This window comes from Misgurnus anguillicaudatus, chromosome 22, assembly GCF_027580225.2.
Source record: "Misgurnus anguillicaudatus chromosome 22, ASM2758022v2, whole genome shotgun sequence".
NCBI classification, from domain to species: domain Eukaryota; kingdom Metazoa; phylum Chordata; class Actinopteri; order Cypriniformes; family Cobitidae; genus Misgurnus; species Misgurnus anguillicaudatus.
In genome coordinates this window covers 52,688,137-52,708,301 of record NC_073358.2, presented here as the reverse complement: position 1 = coordinate 52,708,301, position 20,165 = coordinate 52,688,137, and the positions used below count along the sequence as shown (strand labels likewise).

General features: G+C 36.9%; 1 protein-coding gene across 1 annotated transcript in view; it reads left to right on the top strand.

The window, feature by feature from the left end:
* lmx1ba (LIM homeobox transcription factor 1, beta a) overlaps positions 1-16,729 on the top strand; it is a 36,223-nt gene extending 19,494 nt beyond the window's left edge. The window contains exons 3-8 of the mRNA XM_073860423.1: positions 13,910-14,142; positions 14,248-14,426; positions 14,684-14,765; positions 14,883-14,945; positions 15,051-15,215; positions 15,831-16,729. Coding sequence (XP_073716524.1) covers positions 13,910-14,142; positions 14,248-14,426; positions 14,684-14,765; positions 14,883-14,945; positions 15,051-15,215; positions 15,831-15,988 — 880 coding nt within the window. The 3' untranslated portion in view covers positions 15,989-16,729. The remainder of the gene's footprint in view (positions 1-13,909; positions 14,143-14,247; positions 14,427-14,683; positions 14,766-14,882; positions 14,946-15,050; positions 15,216-15,830) is intronic.
* The last annotated feature ends 3,436 nt before the right edge of the window (positions 16,730-20,165 follow it).

Genomic DNA, 20,165 nt, shown 5'->3' with positions numbered 1-20,165 from the left:
AAAATGACATCCTAACCCAAACCCAACTCTAACCCTAACGCAAGGCGACAATTGTTTAAAAATCAGAAAAAAACAGTATGAACCAATAGTTAAAGTGACATCCTTACCCAAACCCCAAATCTAACCCCAAACACAAGCAACAATGGTTTATAACAGTACACTGTAAAACCTAACAGTAAACTTAACTCAAACCATTTAAGTAAACCGGTTGCATTAGAGCATTTAAGTTTTAAAACACATAAATTTAAGTACTGTGAACTTGAGTCATCTTCATTATGCACTTATATTTAAGTAGTGTGAACTTAAATATAAGTGCATAACTGCATATGACTCAATTTGTTTAAGAACACAGTACTCAAATGTATGTGTTTTAAAACTAATGCAACCAGGTTACTTAAATGGTTTGAGTTGAGTTAACTTTTAGGTTTTACAGTGTAAAAACAATTGAGTAACCAATACGTGAAACTGGAAAGAAAAATCTGTGGTACGGACACAGAAAAATGCGGCGATCCATGACAATGACACGGATAAATGAGCAAAATATTCTGTGGCTATACTACGGAAATTTGTGAGATCAGGTTGCCTGTAACACACCAATGTGTGTGTGTGTACATTATAACCTCATTCACACAGAACTTTGGTCCCAGAAAATTTCCGTAAAATTGTCAGAGAGGCTTCTGTAACGTCCCGAAAATGTTATGGGATCGCTCCCGTAAAGAGGATTTAGTAACATTGCCGTAACATTCATGGAAAGCATTCTGTGTGACACAGAAACAATACAGAGCATCACGCACACCTTATGATCTTTAGGGATCTTTACGGCACGTGTGGGAATGCACATAAACATTTTGGAAAATTATTGGTAGTGCGAATGAACCAAAAATCAATCGACCCCGGGCGCATTTTCTTTGTATTTTCTGTAATCTCTGTGTAATAAGGGCTTATGACAAGCCAATGTTTATATTGTAGTCTTTTGCTATTCTACAGGCTAAGCTTACATGTATATTTTTATACTTCTATATATTTTATGTGTAGTCTTGTTCTCAGAGACTCGCAGGAATATGTGTGTAAGGTTTTGCTGTTGGGATTTAAGAGGTTATGACAACTGCAGTGAGTCAAGAGAAAAAAAGAATCAAAGAAACTGACGCTTCTCTGGACCGGCCGGGTACCATTCACATCACCAAATACATAACAGATGTGTGCATGCGTGTGTGTGTGTGTGTGCGTGTATGTCTGTGTGTGTGTGTGTGTGTGTGTGTGTCTGTGTGTGTGTGTGTGTGTGTGTGTGTGTGTGTGTGTGTGTGTGTGTGTGTGTGTGTGTGTGTGTGTGTGTGTGCCAGGTGAATTTCACTCCTATGGAGTTGCTGAAATGAAACGACTCTCTCTTCCCACACAAATCACTTCTACTGTACATTTATATACAAAATAAGATTCGTGTATTTTGTGTAGTTGTGCATGCTCATGCAGAAGTGTTTGCTAAGGTGTTTTGATTGTTGTTTAGTTTGCTGATATGTGTATGTTTGGGTCTGGATTCTATTCAGATCAATCCTGAATCCTGCTAGGATTTGATTCAGTTTGAGAGAATCAGAACACAAAACATACAATACAAACACACTATGTTTAGTGTTGATTTTAACAGCACATGCTTAGTAAGACGAACTAAAGAATAACTGAGGAAAGCCAGAGAGAGAGAGAGAGAGAGAGAGAGAAAGAGAGAGAGGAGAGGGGAGTGTGAGAAGAGACAGTCATCTTTTATTAAGGGTTGTGGGTGTTAAGAGCGCAGTGTGGTTTATGGCCCCGGGCCCTGCTGTATGAGAGCCCATATTGTGCACGGAGGCGGCGGTGAGCCTGAGGTTCTCTTCAGCCCCTGACGTGTGTTTTCCTTCCACGGCTTTTCACCGTGTGGATTATAACCCTCACCACAATTATACTCACATCCAATCTCTGTTACCAACCTTCACGTGCTTTAGGTTTCTATTATGTGCCTATATCCTAGAAGAATGCACATGCATGCACTTTTTGTTTGTGCAATGTATTATAGTCCTTTAAAAATTATAAATCATTCTTACTTTCATTGAACTTGGCAGACGCTGTTATTCAAAGTCCCATGTTTTGCATTCAAGCTTTACATTTTAGTAATATGTGCATTGAATCAAACCCCTGAACTTGACATTGCTAGCCTAGCGCTATATCAGTTGAGCTGGAAAGCTGGGATAGCTTAAGATTTTCTTTCTTCTTTTTATTACAGAATTATTATTCAGAAAGTCACACAGCCTCCGGGTGAGAGACGGTCAAAGGCCACAGAGGTTTAATAAAAGCTGTAACCTGCTGGTCATCACTGATTATCTGATGGTGATCACTGTCAATAATTAGATAACTGAGAGAGAGAGAGAGAGAGAGAGAGAGAGAGAGAGAGAGAGAAAGAAAGAGAGAGAGAGATGTTTTCATTTCTTTCCTCTCATGGGAAATAATGTTTATTGCTTCTCTTGGTTTCCATTGATTGTGATCATTTTAAATGTGCCCAGAGAAAACATTAAAACATTAAGAAAGAATCCGGTGTGTTAAATAAATGTACAGTTAAAATTATTGCCAGTTATACCACGGCCTGTTCAATGCTGTATTCTGATTGGCTGAGAAATGTTTCATGGGTATGCATTATTTTTTGATAACCGCACACCTAACTTGTCAAATGTCTTAAAAATAGGCACCAGAGCAATATTTGTGGTAACCGTGGTATAAGAGGAATAATTGACTTTGATTTATTTGAAAATAATGCACACCCGTGGTGTAACGGCTTCGCGACGTGCCGCCTTACCACCTTGGGTGTGCATTATTTTGGAATAATTCATGGCCGTCGTCAATTATTCCTTACTTAAACAAAACTTTGATGGAGTCAATGTCACATCCCTCTATGTATTTTTTGTGTTTTGTTTGCGTGATCTGACATTGTGTAATGTGTATTAACATCATGTGTATCAACTGTGATAGACTGTTGGCATGTTAAACATGCAGTATAGATTCACAGGATCAAAATATCTGATCACTTTGTAGATATTGATCTTTTATTGAATGTCAGTCAAAACATTGCATTGACCTGTCAACAAGCAGGTTCATATGGTCCTAAAGTTGAATTGAATCCACTGAAGTTGATGTGACGGATCAACAGGTGCTTCAGAGCCCATATGATCTATTATCTTATAATGAATACTATGATAATACACCTGATAAGTATTTCTGTCTCCTCATCACCCATCAGTGTTTAAATGTGTTGTGTTAAATAGAAAGAGCACAGACGCGTGTGGATGATTGAATCAGACAGCTGCCTGTCATCAGTCTCTCAACCAGCAGCTGTGAGGCGTTCCTCAAAGATCCGCCTTTATCCCATCCATACAAAAGAAGCCTTGGACACAGATAAAGACGTCCTGAATCTCATGTCACTCACCAACACCTAATACTGAACTGAAGAATAAATGCGTGTGTGTGTGTGTGTGTTTCAGGTTTAGTCATCCCTGCTGATAAAATATCCTTTCCAGCCGGATGATAAACTGATTGAGATGTAGACAGACAGAAATCTTTTTTACTCTATGACTCTGAAATGTGTTTTTGTGCATATTTGTTTCGTGCATATTTGTGTTTGGTTTCATTGATGACCGATGTGTCATAAAGCACTTTAATGGTGTAAGATTGTCAGTTTATATATTAAAGGACCAAGATTGACTCTGTAGCATTTCTGTTATTATAAAGATGAAATATTTTAAGAAGAGTATTATATGTGAACAATCCTTGTAATGCACAAATGCTTATGAGAAACATTTAAAAGTGAATCTCAGTACTGGCAAGAGAACAATATTGTGATGAATATTATGAGAGAAGAGCAGGTGAACATTTTGTCAAAGAGAGAGAGAGAGAGAGAGAGAGAGAGAGAGACCTGCAGTCACTGTGTGCACTTTGAAGCAGATGGGATAATGTGATGTTTTTCTGGAGGTCTCTTTCAGCTCCAGTATGTTTTTAGGATTGTGAAGTCATTGCATTGATGACAGACCACCAAACATACCGAACATGAAACATGGATCTGTGTTGTTTGTCTTTTGTAAAGGTCATTGTGCCAGATGTTTGTGCCCTAGAAAATTATTTTACTTTCATATAATTCCTTATAACTCATTGAGCCCTATCAGACACCCGGCCAGTGTCTTTTGCTAGTTTCAACCCGGCGCAATGATCATACCCTACTGAAAAATCCAGCTAAGACCAGCATAAGCTGATGAGCTGGTTTAGCTGGTCTCCCAGCTTGGTTTTAGCTGGTTTTGCTGGTGTAGGAAGCTGGTTTTGCTGGTCTAGCTGTGTTTTGGTCACTTTTTAAGATGGTCTAGCTGGACTTAGCTGGTCAGGCTTGAAGACCAGCTGAACCACCAGCATGACCAGCTTTGTCAGGCGTAAACCAGCTAGTGCCACCTTAGACCAGCACAAACCAGCTACCAGCTTATGCTGGTCTTAGCTGGATTTTTCAGTAGGGTATTCACGTTTAGCAAATGCATTTGCGCCCAATTTTGTGCCGATGAGCGTTCTGGTCTGAAAACAAGGTGTGTTCAGGCGCATTGTTGATGTGTTGCTTTTTTGAGGTAAAATAAAATAGACTACACCATTGACTAAACTAAAACCTGAAGTCAAAGGCGCAATATTGTTTTTGTTATTTAATGAGCGAATTCATAAAACGGGACGACAACGCGGGTTTGCTTATCACACACATGGATGCGCAGCAGAACACAACTCTTTTTATAATATGAAAAATTAAAGAATTAAAATGTAAACAATTATTATTGAGTCTCTTGGACATAAATGAGGAGCGATTATGAGACGTTAGAAGGCGTAAAGAGCTGCTTCACCTGTAGACTGGTAAGTAATTAAATGTTTTGCTTAAAACAAATGCAAATATTGCATATATTTAAAAAAAATTTAAATGCTACCTAATGAATTTATTGTATATGATGACTCTGTACCTGAGGATATGATGAGAAACATTATTAAGTAATATTAAAAAAAAACCTCATGGCGCTGTCCGAGTGCTGAAAAAGGTCTCCGCATTTTTCCTGTCGTTAAATTAGCAAAAGTGGAATCAGACACGCCCATTTAGACCATGCGCCGTGCGCTTTAGACCATGTGCTTAGATCGTTAAAATAGGGCCCCTTATAGTTCATTTAAAGGAGACATTTCACAAGACTAATAGATAATTTATTATAACATGTTAAAATTGACACTTTGTAAGTGTGTGAAAAATTTGGCGTTTTTGGATGTGTCCTTTAAAATTCAAATGAGCTGATAAAATGCAAACACTGATCACCATAATGGTGGTTTGTTGAAATGAAAACTCCTTAATTTTAAATTAAATTAAAACTTTTCTCTCTCTCTCTCTGCACTAAATGACAGTTCTGTGGTTGGATAGTGCAGATATTATTATAATAAGATCCCTTTCTGACATCACAAGGGGAGCCAAATTTCATTTATCTATTTTTTCACATGCTTGCAGAGAATGGTTTACCAAAACTAAGTTACTGGGATAATCTTTTTCACATTTTCTAGGTTTATGTTATGTCCCCTAAAAATCAACTATGACTCTTCAAAACATCAGTAAAAAAGAATTAATTATGAAATGTTTGAGTACCTAAATGTGGTGATGAATTCATCCGGGGATCTATGATAAATCAACTAAGAGCATTGCTTGTATAAACACACAGAGAACATTTAAAACATGTTTTTTATTTCTTCTTTATGGCTGTTTTTTAGGGTTTGTTCTTTATAGCTTCTGTGTCTAGCCAGGTTAGATGTGTGGGTGCGAGAGGGCAAAAGAGTGCATGTTTTATTCGTTTTACTCTACGATTCGTCATTCAAGCCCACAAGTCTGTCCCAGATCTAAAGTTTCAAAGCCACCGCATGTTATTGTCTTTAGTTAAAAGTGTTGTTATAGAAACCATATTCATATTCGGTTTTAAATGTTTAGCTTTTACAGTTTGGGACGGTCGGAGCTCCACATGTTAAACAAAGACATTAAGCAGAAAAGAGAGCTGTTTCTGCCGTCTACTGTGAATAACACGTCACTGAAAATACAACATATAATCATAATGTTTAAGTGATTGTCAGGGAGTTTGTGTATAAAGTACATTTATTTAGAGATGCATCCTCATGAATGTGACATTATTATATTTAAGTATAAAATAATTTGTACTGTAACACCAAAATCATCTTAATTCTACAGATAAACTGATAATGTCTTATTGCTCTGTTTGGTTAAACCCATTTCCACCCCAAGTGTCACCAAAAACCACCATGAAAGTAGTTTTTTATGTGAGAGCTTTTTTTACAAGATTCAACTTTTCTTAGCTTAGCCTTCATCATGATCCAACATCTCACAATCTGTGCTGCTATGGAGACGTCTCCATGCTCAGTTAGTCTCTTTTGTTAGGCTGTCAGGCTGTTAGTGTGTTCACTTTCTTCTAATATTTACCCTTTAAAGCCAAAGCAGAGTCGACTTTCTCTCCTTGAATGTTCTAGGCTCAGGAATTCAGCTTAATCTTACGGGAATCTGTACGTATTTTACGAGAAGGCTAATTCATACAAAGTAGCCTAATCATGCAGATGCATATGATTATTATATAAAAAAAACAATAATACAACCCCAGCCCTAACCCCAACATCATAGGGGCGAAAGCAAATGGTACACAAACCTACGAATGTGGTCGTACGAATTAAATAACAAATTAGCCGTTGTCATGAGATTCTGTCGGAGGAATATTCAACATGTGTGGATTTGGCATTTGTGTGATCAATTTATGCTGTTTCATATGCATGCATAATGAGGATGTTGTGGGTACAGAATAAATCCACAATGCTGTAAGGGGCATGCCGTAAGGACACGCGTGTCACGCTTATAATAAACAACAATGCCTGTGCATCATCCCAACAAGATATATCGTTCAGCTCCTTATAACGGGGTGTTAAATGCACATTAACAATCACGATGCAATGTCTGAAAACTGCTCGTCAAATATCCACTCTGAAGCTGAGATCATTCACCAGCATAGAATGGTGCGTCACGCTCTCCTTTATAGTTTTATCATAAACAAAAATGCACGCGAGTGGTTTCTGGAGAGAGAAATAATAAATAATAAGCAAACTTCAAATGCTGCAGAAAGTGCAAGACTTTAAACAGGTGTCTTTCCGGGACATTATCTGAGTGAAGGCACACTCAGATTACGACAAATCATTGGCAGTGTGAATAAACAAAAAGTCAAACGATCCCGGAAAAATCCCGGGTGCATTTTCCGTATATTTTCCTGAATGTCTGTGTGAAAAGGGCTTATGATTATGAGCCAAGAACCACTTTTACTGCTATTTAGCATCGTTTGTTTTTAGAGTGTACATCATTTCATATGTGAAGTTTTTTTAGAATGCAAAGATAAAACTTTTCAATTTTTTACTGTTTTTGTCATGAAAACATCGCCTAAATCATCAGATATATTAAAGACTTTAAAGTAAACATTCCAGACCTGAAGTCTAATAATCTAAGGATTACCACTGCTAATTAAAACTCAAACAAACATCCCAAAACTCCAGAGGATGGTGGGAACACACACACACACACACACACACACACTAATCCACCTTTACTCTCTCAGATGTGGTTAAACCTTTTTTAAGAGGGTTTGATGGGGGTGGAGGTGAAGCACTTGAGATTTGCTATAATCCCACAGCTGGGTCACCAGCGTAAGCCCTCACCCGCAGATTAAGGAGCCGATGTTAAATAGTCTCCAATGCAGAGCCCCTCAACATCCTTCATTCACATAGTTGAGGACCTCCTCTTCAAAACGCCCCATATTACTGTTTGTTTAGTCTCTCTGGGGCAGAACGTAAGGGTCAGGGGTAATTTAAAACCCCATTGAGAGCTCAAAACTCATCCAGCCTCCAGCATCAAGACTCAGACCTCTTCAAATGTGATCACCTCATGTGAGCCAACACCTACATATAGACATCATCAGTGTACTCGTGATACTGCCTTAAAAATGCTTGCTTTTGGACAAATTCGACATAAAGCAATCCCACAAATTAATACATTCATTAATACTTCATTACTTAAAGATTTAATTTTTGTTTTAAGCAGTTTAAACTCATACCAGTTGTAAAGCAAGTGTGCTGGATGTGAGGAGTGCCATTTTTTGTGTTATAAGTTATGCATATTGTAAAGAAGTCTCCAAAATCATCAATTGAATGAACTCAATGTTGTGTGAAGTCTCTCCAGAAGTACTTCATATGGACAACAATGCTGTGCACATCTGCTCGGGTGCTCACGTTGGCCCTTTGACATTTCTGTTAATCCAGAGATTATCCAACACTATAGATCCTGAGAGAAATCTGGCTGGTCATTATACGAGTGTTTATTAGTTTACACAAACACTCATCTCGTAAAATAAACCTGCCGTTCTTTGTCTCGACCAATCGAGAGACGGTGGTATTAGTAATATCCTCCTGTCAATCATGTGCTGGCTTTAATCTGATTGGTCTTTTCTTTAAGCCAAGTCCCTTTCACTCGTACCCATGAATTACAGGGCGTGTAACAGCAGCAGCAGCAGCAGCTCTTGGTCTGTTAAAAACGCTGCAGTGATGTCTGCTTTACATCAACCAAACCAACATGAAAATGGGCCAGATGAATAGACGGGTCATTAAAGTGGGGAAATGAGCATTAGGTCAGCGTCTAGAGTGATTGGTTAGTAATGGAGGACTATGACAAGTACTAAAGCATAAGCAATAGTTAGTTTTATTGAAGGCATTGTTTCAAAATCTAGTGAGTTGCCCAGATGTTATTTTTGTATTTTGATGCCCACAGAGATTGAGCTTCATTCAAACGTGTGGTCAGATCTGGGTTTGATAACTACACAGATGCTGTGGCCAGAGTTCTTCTACTAACCTACACAACTTCTGAGAGACCATTTTTAGACCGTAAGCTAAGATCTGATCTGGTCTGTAAAACATTATTCTGTAATGAGCTTCTGTGCCCTTACACACTTTAAAAAAAGAAAGCACTAAATGGTATTATATGATGATGATGATGATGATGATGTCATAGCAGAATGACTTCACACTGGTAACACACGATAGAAACTAGAATATAACATTAACCATCAACGCCTGTGTGTGTGCGCATGTGTGTGTTGTGTGTGTTGTCTTTTGTGTGTGTTCTGTTTGCTGTTGTGGTGTAGCTGAGTAAACTCCATACTGAATAGAGCTGCCAAAGTCAGGAATAGCAGCTGTTCAAACACACACACACACACACACACACACACACACACACACACACACACACACACACACACATTGTGTACGTGAAAAGAACAATAAATAAAATGTACTTAATTTTTATTTTGGAAGTTTTTGCATTAACATTTTTCAATAAATTTTACACATATGTTAAGTAAATCTACTTTACTAAGTTAAGTAAAATTACACTGTAAAAATTTCATATCTACCTATAAATTGTTGGTAAGAATATTTTACATAATATTTTAAGTAGTTTTAAAGGCTTACTTCTTTAATGGATCATTAATCATGTGAAAATCACCTCTTTCCTTTACATATTTATTATTATTATGAGCAAGTAAGAAGAGACTGATCTCAGTACTGACATTATCATGATTTTCATTGTGTCGCCTACAGTCTAAACACAAGCAGCACTCTTCTGAATGACGATAACTCAAAGAAAAAACAGAAACTCTTCTTAAGCTCAAAGATAAATGAACATTAAACACTAACAAGTCTTTCCTTTTAGTTAAAACCCATAAATCAATGTTTAATTTCACATTTTACTCTTCAAATGCAGTCCCATGCAAAGCATGCTGGAAACTACAAGTCCACTGTCTAGTTAGTTATATCTACTAAAATCATTCATTAAATTTCAACACAAGATTATTAAATTAATTACAATGTTAAGTGGATTATACACTGTAAAAATAATATGCTGGATTTACTTAAAAATATAGTGCATCATTTTTGCATAAATTGTTTAAAATTCCATGTAATACTTACTTTAAAAAATGGGTGCAAACATTATGCAGTATATTTTAACCTGTAAATCCTGCCTTTATTTTTTTCAGTGTACTTGATCAAATCAAATTGAATTTAATCAATTTATAATTTATAATAATTTATAATTTACAAATTACTCAGAATTCTAATTTTTTTATATAGTTAACTCATTTTATCTCGTTAAATCTACTAAGGCATATAATAATTTTTACAGCACTCTCTCCTTTCTCATCTTTGATTAGATGTCTGTCATTTTCTAATTCTTAAGTACTTTTTATTTTAAAGTGGCAATATTTCACACTTTGGTTTCATGCATGTAGTGTTGACCATTTTCTAGCATCTCTGTAAATGACCTCACAATAACATGACTGAGTCAAATAACAACTAGCAAAGTAAATCTATTATTAAACTATCTTACTTTTTGATTTGATTCTGGATTGAAACATAATTTTACTGTTACAATGACAGAAAGTCTTTTTCTATATGTCATCCTTCATCAGAGCTGAAGATCCACTAATATATTTATCTTTCTGATGACATGTTGATCTTAATCTTGACTTTAGCATCTCTATGGGTGATTTGGGCTGGTAATATGTGTTAAACAGTCGGTGAGTGATGTGTTGATTTTCAGCAGAAGTTTACTCTAACACACATTTCATCATCATCCAGCCGCTCCGCTTCTGTTTAATCTCAGTCTAATTCAGCGAGTTACTGTTATAAAATTAAAGCCTGATTATTATGCTACACGATTAAAGATATTGAGATCTTAATCTTACTATCACTTTAAGCAACAGTGATAAAGTCAGATGGATTCATGTAAAGTTACTACTGAACCAAGAGTTTTACGTCCGGCATCTGATACATCACAGAGCTCATAGTTCTTATTAGTTTTATTGAGGTGGATGGATCTGGCTTCTGTCCTTTGATAGGGTCAGAATGTAGTTAAATGTGGTAAACTCTGCCGCTCGTGTGTGTGTGTGTGTGTGTGTGTGTGTGTGTGTGTGTGTGTGTGTGTGGACCGCAGGGTTTTTCCACGCTCTGCCCTGAGTTCAGTGTTTGAAAACATCTTTACTTCTTTTGTAGTGCACATGCATCTGCTGTATGGAGATGTGGATGGGCGGTTGGAAAGATCGAATGATGACACACACACACACACACACACACGAATGCACACACACTTAAATTTTGAAGTACTACAATTAAATCCATCTGCTTGCACAGACGACTCATTTCAGCCAGATTCTTTCTAAAAACGCTGGGTTATATTCAACCAAAAGAAGGATAAATCCCGTGGGGTTGTAGTTTAACCTATGGGTTGTTACTAATATAAAAATTTTCTTGGTTAATTTAACCCGCTGGATTTGTCAATTTTTTACCCAATGTTGCGTATACATTTGAGATATCCATTAGAAAGAAAATGAAGTGAGCAGACTGAGACTTTCACAATGAAATATCATAAACTGTGCTCAGACTTGCCAACATACTCTCTAAAAAATGCTGGGTTGTTTTTAACTCATAGGTTAAATTACAACCCAACGGGCTAGATTCATCCTTTATTTGACCTAATGCTGGATTGAAAAAAATTTTTTTTAGACTTTATTAATTTTACAGCTCTTATATGCTTTTACTTTTACTTATATACGAGAATTTGAAAAGGAAACAAAAAAATGGAGCCATTTCTGAGCAATAATATTTATCCTTTAGGAATCAATGTATATTTTCTCCCCCTCATATGTTGTCTTTATGTTTCTCTGAAGGAAATGAAGAGATGTTTGGGTAACTAATCTTTCTCATCGCTCAGGCTGGGGGTTTGGGGTTTTGTCAGATCACCTCAGACCCGTCACACTGAACAACGCTGGTGGCAGCAAACCGAGGATAAATTATTGTTTGTGTTTGTTACATATCAGATCTCTAGCAAACAAACACAAAGAGACGGAGAAGAATATCCCACACACTGAAGATCACACGGCAAAGCTTTTCTAAGCATGACTGACTGAGCGTGAAGACTTTCTGTCCTCTTAATACTCTTAAAGAGGGATTAGTTTCATCCACTGCACTCTTCAAATGTCAATCAAAACACATCACACAATAGAACAAAATAATGCAAAATAAATGTACTTTCTTAAATATTTTATTTTAGTAAAAGATCTCAAGTACACGTAACTCATCCTGCATCATTTGTGCTATGGACATTAATCATAACCAAATCACCATAGCAACCACAGAGCAACCTCCTGCATCAGCACAGCATCAGCACGGGCTCACAGTTTCTTCATAATCTCACAGCGTTAATACAAGAATGAAAGAGTCACGCGTGGCTGTTCTAACAGACTGAGAACAAAGACGGCGCTGAGGTCCCGTCAACAAAGAGCGGGAGGAAGAAGAACAGATTAAAACTCTGGCACAATAGAAGAGAGGATTATCTGCAAAGATTCATGGGAATTACAGACGGCACTATAATGTGAAGTGACAGTCAGAGGAAACAGACAAACTTCAGCGCATGCGATTATCACAGATCATCCAAAATAAAAGAAAGAGGAAGTGATGCGATGCAGAAGAGAGGCGGGGCTAAGAAGATTCACATTCTTTGTATCATAGAACGACTACAGAGCAAATGTCATTGCTCAAAGTTTACTCATTTATTGTTTATCAGATTTCAGTTGTCATTGAAGTTTAACAAAGCATCAAATTTCTTTTTTCACCCTGACAGAAAGAAAGACAGAGGGATTTATTTGATTTGTCTTACATTATAGTCAACATCATTTTGTTGTAATTTGAACTGCGTCTCGTTGTCTAAATGATTTTTCTTTGTAAAGTTTGCTCAGAAGTTTTTCTTTCAAAGCTAAAGAGACTTTAAAGGGTTTCACAGTTTATCATTACCTTTAAATCAAATAAATCTCATATAAAATGTCTTTATAATGCATTAAATAATGGTGACAATTGTTTCTGTACAGTGTATGAATGTGAATAGCATTCCAGATCATTTAGTTTTGAGAAGTGTTGGAGTTCAAGGTACAGAAATATTTAAAGTCTTTAATCTCATTAAGATTCATGATTTTCAAGAAAACATTTTCTTAATATTTTTGTCTTGTTTTCAGTAAAAATATGTAAAAATTCTTAAATGAAGATGCTTTTTCTTGATGAGCAAAACGACCCAAGAAAAAAAGTAGAGTTTTTCGACCAAAAATATAAAATTTAAGTGATTTTGTGCATAAAAAAAATCAAATTAAACACTAAATTCAAGAAAAATTCAAGAAAAATTGGTTCACCCATTGACCATTTTTTTTTTTGTTGCTTGTTTTATGCACAAAATCACTTAAATTGTAAATTTTTGGTCTAAAAACTAGACTTTGGTCATTTTGCTCATCAAGAAAAAGCATCTTCATTTAAGAATTTTTTAATATTTTTACTGAAAACAAGAATAAAATACTAAGAAAATGTTTTCTTGAAAATCATTTTTTGCACTGTATTAGTTTTATCTTCAGTCTTTGTTTTTTGAATGAATTGTCAGTGTCTTTTGTATTGTCTCACCTCATGAAACCTTTATATCTTGAGACTTAATAAAATTTTTAACCAGACATACGGTAACAGCGCTGGTGTCCTGTATCAGTGCTGTAATATTTATGGATTCACGTCTGAGTTCTGTTGAATGCTTTAGGATTATTTAACATCAGCAGTTCGGGGATTCACTTGTACTGTATGTTTTTGCACATGAAGATCCTTTAGTCAGTTTTTTATCCCCAGCTTTTTGCAGTGGTTAAATCAGAGATGGAAACTTTATATTCTTTACATTTCTATTTGGATTAACATGCATGATTATTTTTCCTTTTCTCCTCAGGTTATTTGCCACCAAATGCAGTGGATGTCTGGAGAAGATCGAAGCCACCGAGTTTGTGATGCGTGCACTAGAGAGCGTCTATCATCTGGCCTGTTTCTGCTGTTGTGTGTGCGACAGACAGCTGTGTAAAGGAGACGAGTTTGTTCTGAAGGACGGACAACTGCTCTGCAAAAATGACTACGAGAAAGAGAAAGATTTACTGCACTCCATCAGTCCTGAGATGTCGGATTCAGGTGAAAACTCAACTCTAATCTCCTTCTCATTTCATTTATCCCCTTTCATCTCCTCCTTATCTAATCTTAAAACATATTACTTAAAACTATACTTTGTGTTTAAAGACAAAAGCGAAGATGAAGATCTGGATGTGAAGATGGAGAAAGGTGCAGGAAGTGCAGGAAAAGGCAGTGATGATGGCAAAGATCCCCGGAGACCCAAGAGACCCCGCACCATTCTTACCACCCAACAGCGTCGAGCATTCAAGGCTTCCTTCGAGGTTTCATCCAAACCCTGCCGAAAGGTAACAACTTTATTTAGGTTTCTGTAGCAAATCAACCCAACTTTATTTTAAATGCGATATCTGTCCTGATCTACCTGTAGTTAACATTCCAAACTAGTTTCATAGGCCACCTGATGCGTGTGTCCAAAATGCTAAATATCACAAACCTTCAGTCTGATTCTTTGGATTTCAAGAAACATTTTAAAGAGAAATAAGTTTTCTAAAAGATACTTATTATTATCAAGTTAATACAAAGCAATGTTTGATGTTATATTCAGGTTAGAGAGACGCTGGCTGCTGAGACCGGCCTGAGCGTGAGAGTCGTCCAAGTTTGGTTTCAGAACCAAAGAGCAAAGATGAGAATGATCAGAGATGAACTAAATCTGTGCATGACATGATCGAAGGTTCGTCGAAATCGTCATTGATTTTAAGAAGGATTCAGTGTGTTTTTGTCTCTCTTTTGGTCTGAACAGATGAAGAAATTGGCACGCAGACAACAGCAACAACAAGACCAACAGAACACTCAGAGGCTCGGACAAGGTGCGTCTCTTAAAGATAAACGAAGCTTTATTTATATTTATTTGATGTGTAGTACACTGTGTGTTTCTTGCGTGCTGTGTTTATATGAACTGTTCTTTTGCACAGATGTGATATCCAGCAGAATGGAGAATCTGATGAACTCTTACACGCCCTTGGCTCCGCCTCCACAGCATCAGTTAGTCTCCATGGAAACGAACGGATACAGCACAGATCTGTTTCAGCAGGGTCTGACCCCTCCACAGATGCCTGGAGATCACATGAATCCATACGGTGTGTATGAGCACTAAAACACGTGTAATCTGTGATCTTAACCCTTAACTAGTCCCCACAATAACTTTATAAGAAGTAAATATATCCCAGTTTATTTCTTTGGAAAAATATTGACGAGGCATGAATAACGGTACATTCAACGGGTGTAAGCGTTAACACTTGACGGAAGGCTTGTCTGAAGCATGGCCAACAGCCAATCACAGTGGCCGCTACACATGGTCTTCCATAAACATAATTGGCTGGCTCTGCCTAGGTTATTTGCATAAGGCGATATGATTTGCTGACGCTCACGTTCCCACTTCAAATGTTGAGAAATGTTTCTGCTGCGAGCAATGGCAGTGATGCGGTGCCAATAGATCCACAATTCATTTCGGCAACGCATGATGTCATCCATTAAAAGTGAATGGGAAGCGTTAACATTTACGCCCCGTGCGAATGCACTGTAAGCCTTTAAACCTTATGTAACAATGAATCTAAAATTGAGTTTATTTGCATTTAATATGCAGTTACGGCAGTTTTTGTTTGGGTTCATGATATTTCTCTGGTTTATGGTATGGTACTCATGATCTTTCAAGACCTTACATTACAATTTGTTATTATAATTTCTTTTCACAGGGAACGACTCTATTTTCCATGACATTGACAGTGACACTTCTCTGACCAGCCTCAGCGATTGCTTCATGACGGGATCAGAGATCGGCTCCCTTCAGACCCGTGTGGGAAACCCCATCGATCGTTTATATTCCATGCAGAGCTCCTACTTTGCATCCTGAAAGCCAATCTGGAGCGAGACTACAAACCCACGAAAACCGTCAAACGACCACGGCCAGCCTGCATTGACAGTTTCATGGATGCCAGCGAACTTCCAGTAGAAGAATCTGGAGGCAGACGGACAAGAAAAACAAAAACACTGCGAATGAAAGCAGATCTTGGTTTTGCTGTAGGAGTCGTGCTGAGTGACTCTTGAATCTAACCAGGTTCAAAGCAGTGCTGGCCAAATATATGTGTGACACTGAAGATGTTTCAGACTTCTTAGAAAAAAGTGTACGGTAGACAGTCAGACAAATATTTTCACAGCACATGTACAGCCGTATACTGAATCACTGGATGAGACTACAGTAAACAGAAAACACACAAAAACAAGTGTTGATGTAAAGACTGCGCTGTGCGAATAAATGTTTAAGTTTTTTTATTGATCCGAGGACAGAATATGGATTTGTGGAAAAACCGCTGCATGTTGATAAAGATGACAAGTTATTTATTGAAGTACATACCTGTGCCAAGTAAACCTACAAAGCTTTATTTAAAACAAATTGTGTTGGAGTTAAGTACCTTAAACATCTTCATGACCCTGGAAAACCGAGTGTAGTATTACTGTTGATGTTAAAGCTTTATATGTTTGTTTTCTCTGTGCTATTTATTTGTTTGCATTCTTTCACATGAATGCATTTCTGTCTCAAATGTGCTAAAATGACCAAAGCTTGTTGGTACTGCAAATAAAGACCTGAAAGGAATTTCTTTTTTTTTTTAACTTTATTTCAAGTTACAGAAATTCAAACTAGAAATATTCATGAGGTTCATTTTCACATCATAACATAGTATGATTTTACATTTCAGTTGATTAGAAAAGTTTGCATTCATAAATGTTTTACTAAAGAAAGATATTTTTTTTCCTAAACATTATGTAAGTTTGGTGTTGATTTTGACTCAGACTTCAGCAGGCTAACACGTCTCAAGAGATTGGTGTTACAAAGAGACTTTAATAAACAACATTGGTTGAACTTTGACCCCTGAACCTCTCTGTGGAGCTTTAGCACCACAGTTGTCCTGTTCACATTTAAACCTTTGAGAGAGATCTCATACAGATCTGTGAGTTCTGCCTGTGAAGTTGTGAACACATTGTTTTGGTGGGTTTAACCTTTCAGACCTTCATGTCTAATGGGGCGTACGCACCAAACGCGAATCCCAACGATTTAGATTACATACAATGTCAATGCAAAGAGCGAATAGATGTGAACTCGCACGGGTAATGCAAATGACGCAATTTGGGCAGTGCAATTGCCTCAAAAACACGCGCTTTTTGCCTCAAACGCGCCTTCGCGCAAGTTGAAAATATTTAACTCAAGTGAAAAATTCACATGACAAGTAATCTAGAGCGAGGAACGCGATGCTGTGCGTTTTGTGTGTACGCAACATTATGTGGCATACCAAACGCAAACCAAACACCAAGCGCGAATTCAACAATTTGCACAAGTAGATTGCAGACATGCAATGCGAATGATGCAAATTGGGCAGCACGATTGCCACAAAAACACATTTTAAACAGAAAAAATTTGCATGACACAAAGTTAAATCCCGCAAGTAATCTAGAGCGAGAAACGCGATTCGGCACGTTTTGTGTGTACACAACATTATGTGGCATACACACCAAGCGCGAACTCAATGTTTTGCACAAGTAGATTACATACAAAGTCTAGGCAAATACGCGAATAGACCTAAACTTGCGCATGCAATGCGAATGACGCAAATTGGGCGGCACGACTCAAAGTTAAATCTCGCAAGTAATCTACAGTGAGGAACGCGATTGTGTGTACGCAACATTTGAGGTATTCATATTTTTCTGAAATTTACAAAAAATTTGGAGGTAAGTTATATGAATAAATTAAATAAATCATATTAGGCTTTTAGTTAAAGTGGACATTTCCAGATTTCTTCTAAGATTTTATTTTATGTTGTTTACGTAAGGAATAATTGACGACGGGCCATTGAAATTTCTCCATTCATTAGAAATTTTAAATAAAAATTAAGAATTATAGAATCAACCAAAACTTACATTTTTCCTAAAATCATCAAGTTCTAATAAAAAGATTGTTCTTAAGCGTAACAAGATTTTTCGTGCAATGTTTTTATCGAGTAAATGTTAATGCTATGCATGACTTTGATCTTTATGCTTAATTACTGTAAGTTATATAAGGCAATATTTACACTTCACCCAACCAATATCTGTCAGAGTTTTTGTATCTCAGCCTGACGAGAATAATCCAATTTGTCACGCTTGGTTTAAAGCAAACAAGTGTGTCATTGACTAACCAACTATCATTTGCAGACGCCCTCGTTTTCCTTCATTTAAACAAAGAGTGTACACATTCAGACCAGGCTTTACATTCATTCAGCTGGAAATTACAGTACAAGACAGATGTCAATGTATTTTTACTTCACAGAACACAGTACAGGTCATACACAGACACATCTTTCAGATTCCTCTTTATTCAATTCGTTTTAGATTCTTCAGTCCAACTCATGAACATATATAAGTTTGTTCAAATGATTTATTAAACTTGGATTTTGAAATTAAGCAATATTGAATAGTTTATTTGGTTGAAGTGGTTGTAATTTTGAAAATGAAAATAACACACTCTACTTTTAATTTCTACTTGATTGACTTGATCATTGCCTTGAATAAAATCTGTGAATCTTTCAGGAAGAAGGATTGGACAAACTTCACTATCAGGTAAGAATTAAAGGCACAATATGTCATTTTCACCACTAGAGGTCGCTCAACAACAGCTGCAGCTTGATGACGCTTTTTGACTCACAAATAATGTTGATGGAAGATTGAAATAAAGTTGTATAAACTAGCAGTGTGGCTTGATGGAAATACAATAGAGAGGCGTGTTAGACGTTTTCAGTACTTGGCTACTTTTGCATATAGTGCTGCGCAAATCGATCTGTGGATGACATCAAAGTATCACAATAGCGATAAAACAATATTACTTTTGTATCTCTCCCATGATAATTTAATGTCACATGGCGATCAATCTGCGCAGTATCACATGCAGTCAAACACACAGATGGTCAGCAAAAGCAAAAACCGATACATATAAACAGGGCAGATCGCTTTTTAAATCTGCAAATTCTCTGAATTCAAACATTTTTGCAAACATTTTTGTGACAGTGTAAGTAAACACATAAATATATGTATAACACTGTGCTCGTAGCTTTTGGACAGTAAGGCAAAAATCTTACATTTGGGCCTTTAAATGAATTCTGTGGTGTGGTTGTTTTATTTACAGAAATCTGTATGGTAATATTAGAATATTAAAATATGATTGTAGGTCAACTCAGAAATGAAATACAAACCACAGACATTCAATTCTGATATACAAAATGTCTTAAACTGAGACTAATCACACACTTACATTTATATGTATGTGTTCATCTGATGTAAAGTATAAATATTCATTTCTGGACTGAAGGGGAAGTTCTGAATCTCACAGTATATTTTCAAGGTTTTAAATCCATTTGTATGCTAACATTAAGGCAAACTTGATTTAATGTCATTATGTAAACACTTCACCACAGATTATTTTTCATTCAGCCGGTGTGTGAAAGTGTTTAATCTTTTCTTTCACCTGAAGAAAGCGATGCTCCAGGCGTTCAATGGTGTCCTGTGAGAGATGTTTGAATCTTGAAGACTGTCGTATTTATAACCTCTTATCACAGCAGCTATCTGACATCACAGGTGCAAAGACACACGGCCGTGTATCGCTGTGGCATGAGACCCCTGAGGGGAACCCTGCTGACATCACACTGACACGGCCAACTCTGATTGGCTGAGGCACGCTTGTCAATTTTAGAAAATGCCCAGAAGCTCTCCCGACTAACTCGCTCAGATGTCTAGATGTCTTTCTCACTTCTCGAGGAATTACTGTCATACTTTTCTTCACCTCTAAGCTTCATACCCTCCCGATGAACTAGGGGAGAGAAAATAAATGACAGCTAAAGGATTGTTAGCACACACTAGATTTTGACCTTTGAGCTTTGTAAGTGATGCTGCTGACCTGCTGGCTTGTAGATCTCAGTGTAAATTCTAATAATAGTTAATGATACTAGATATTTACTGTATAAGAAAGCATTCATATACACTGCATAGAAAAAACTCGAACAGAA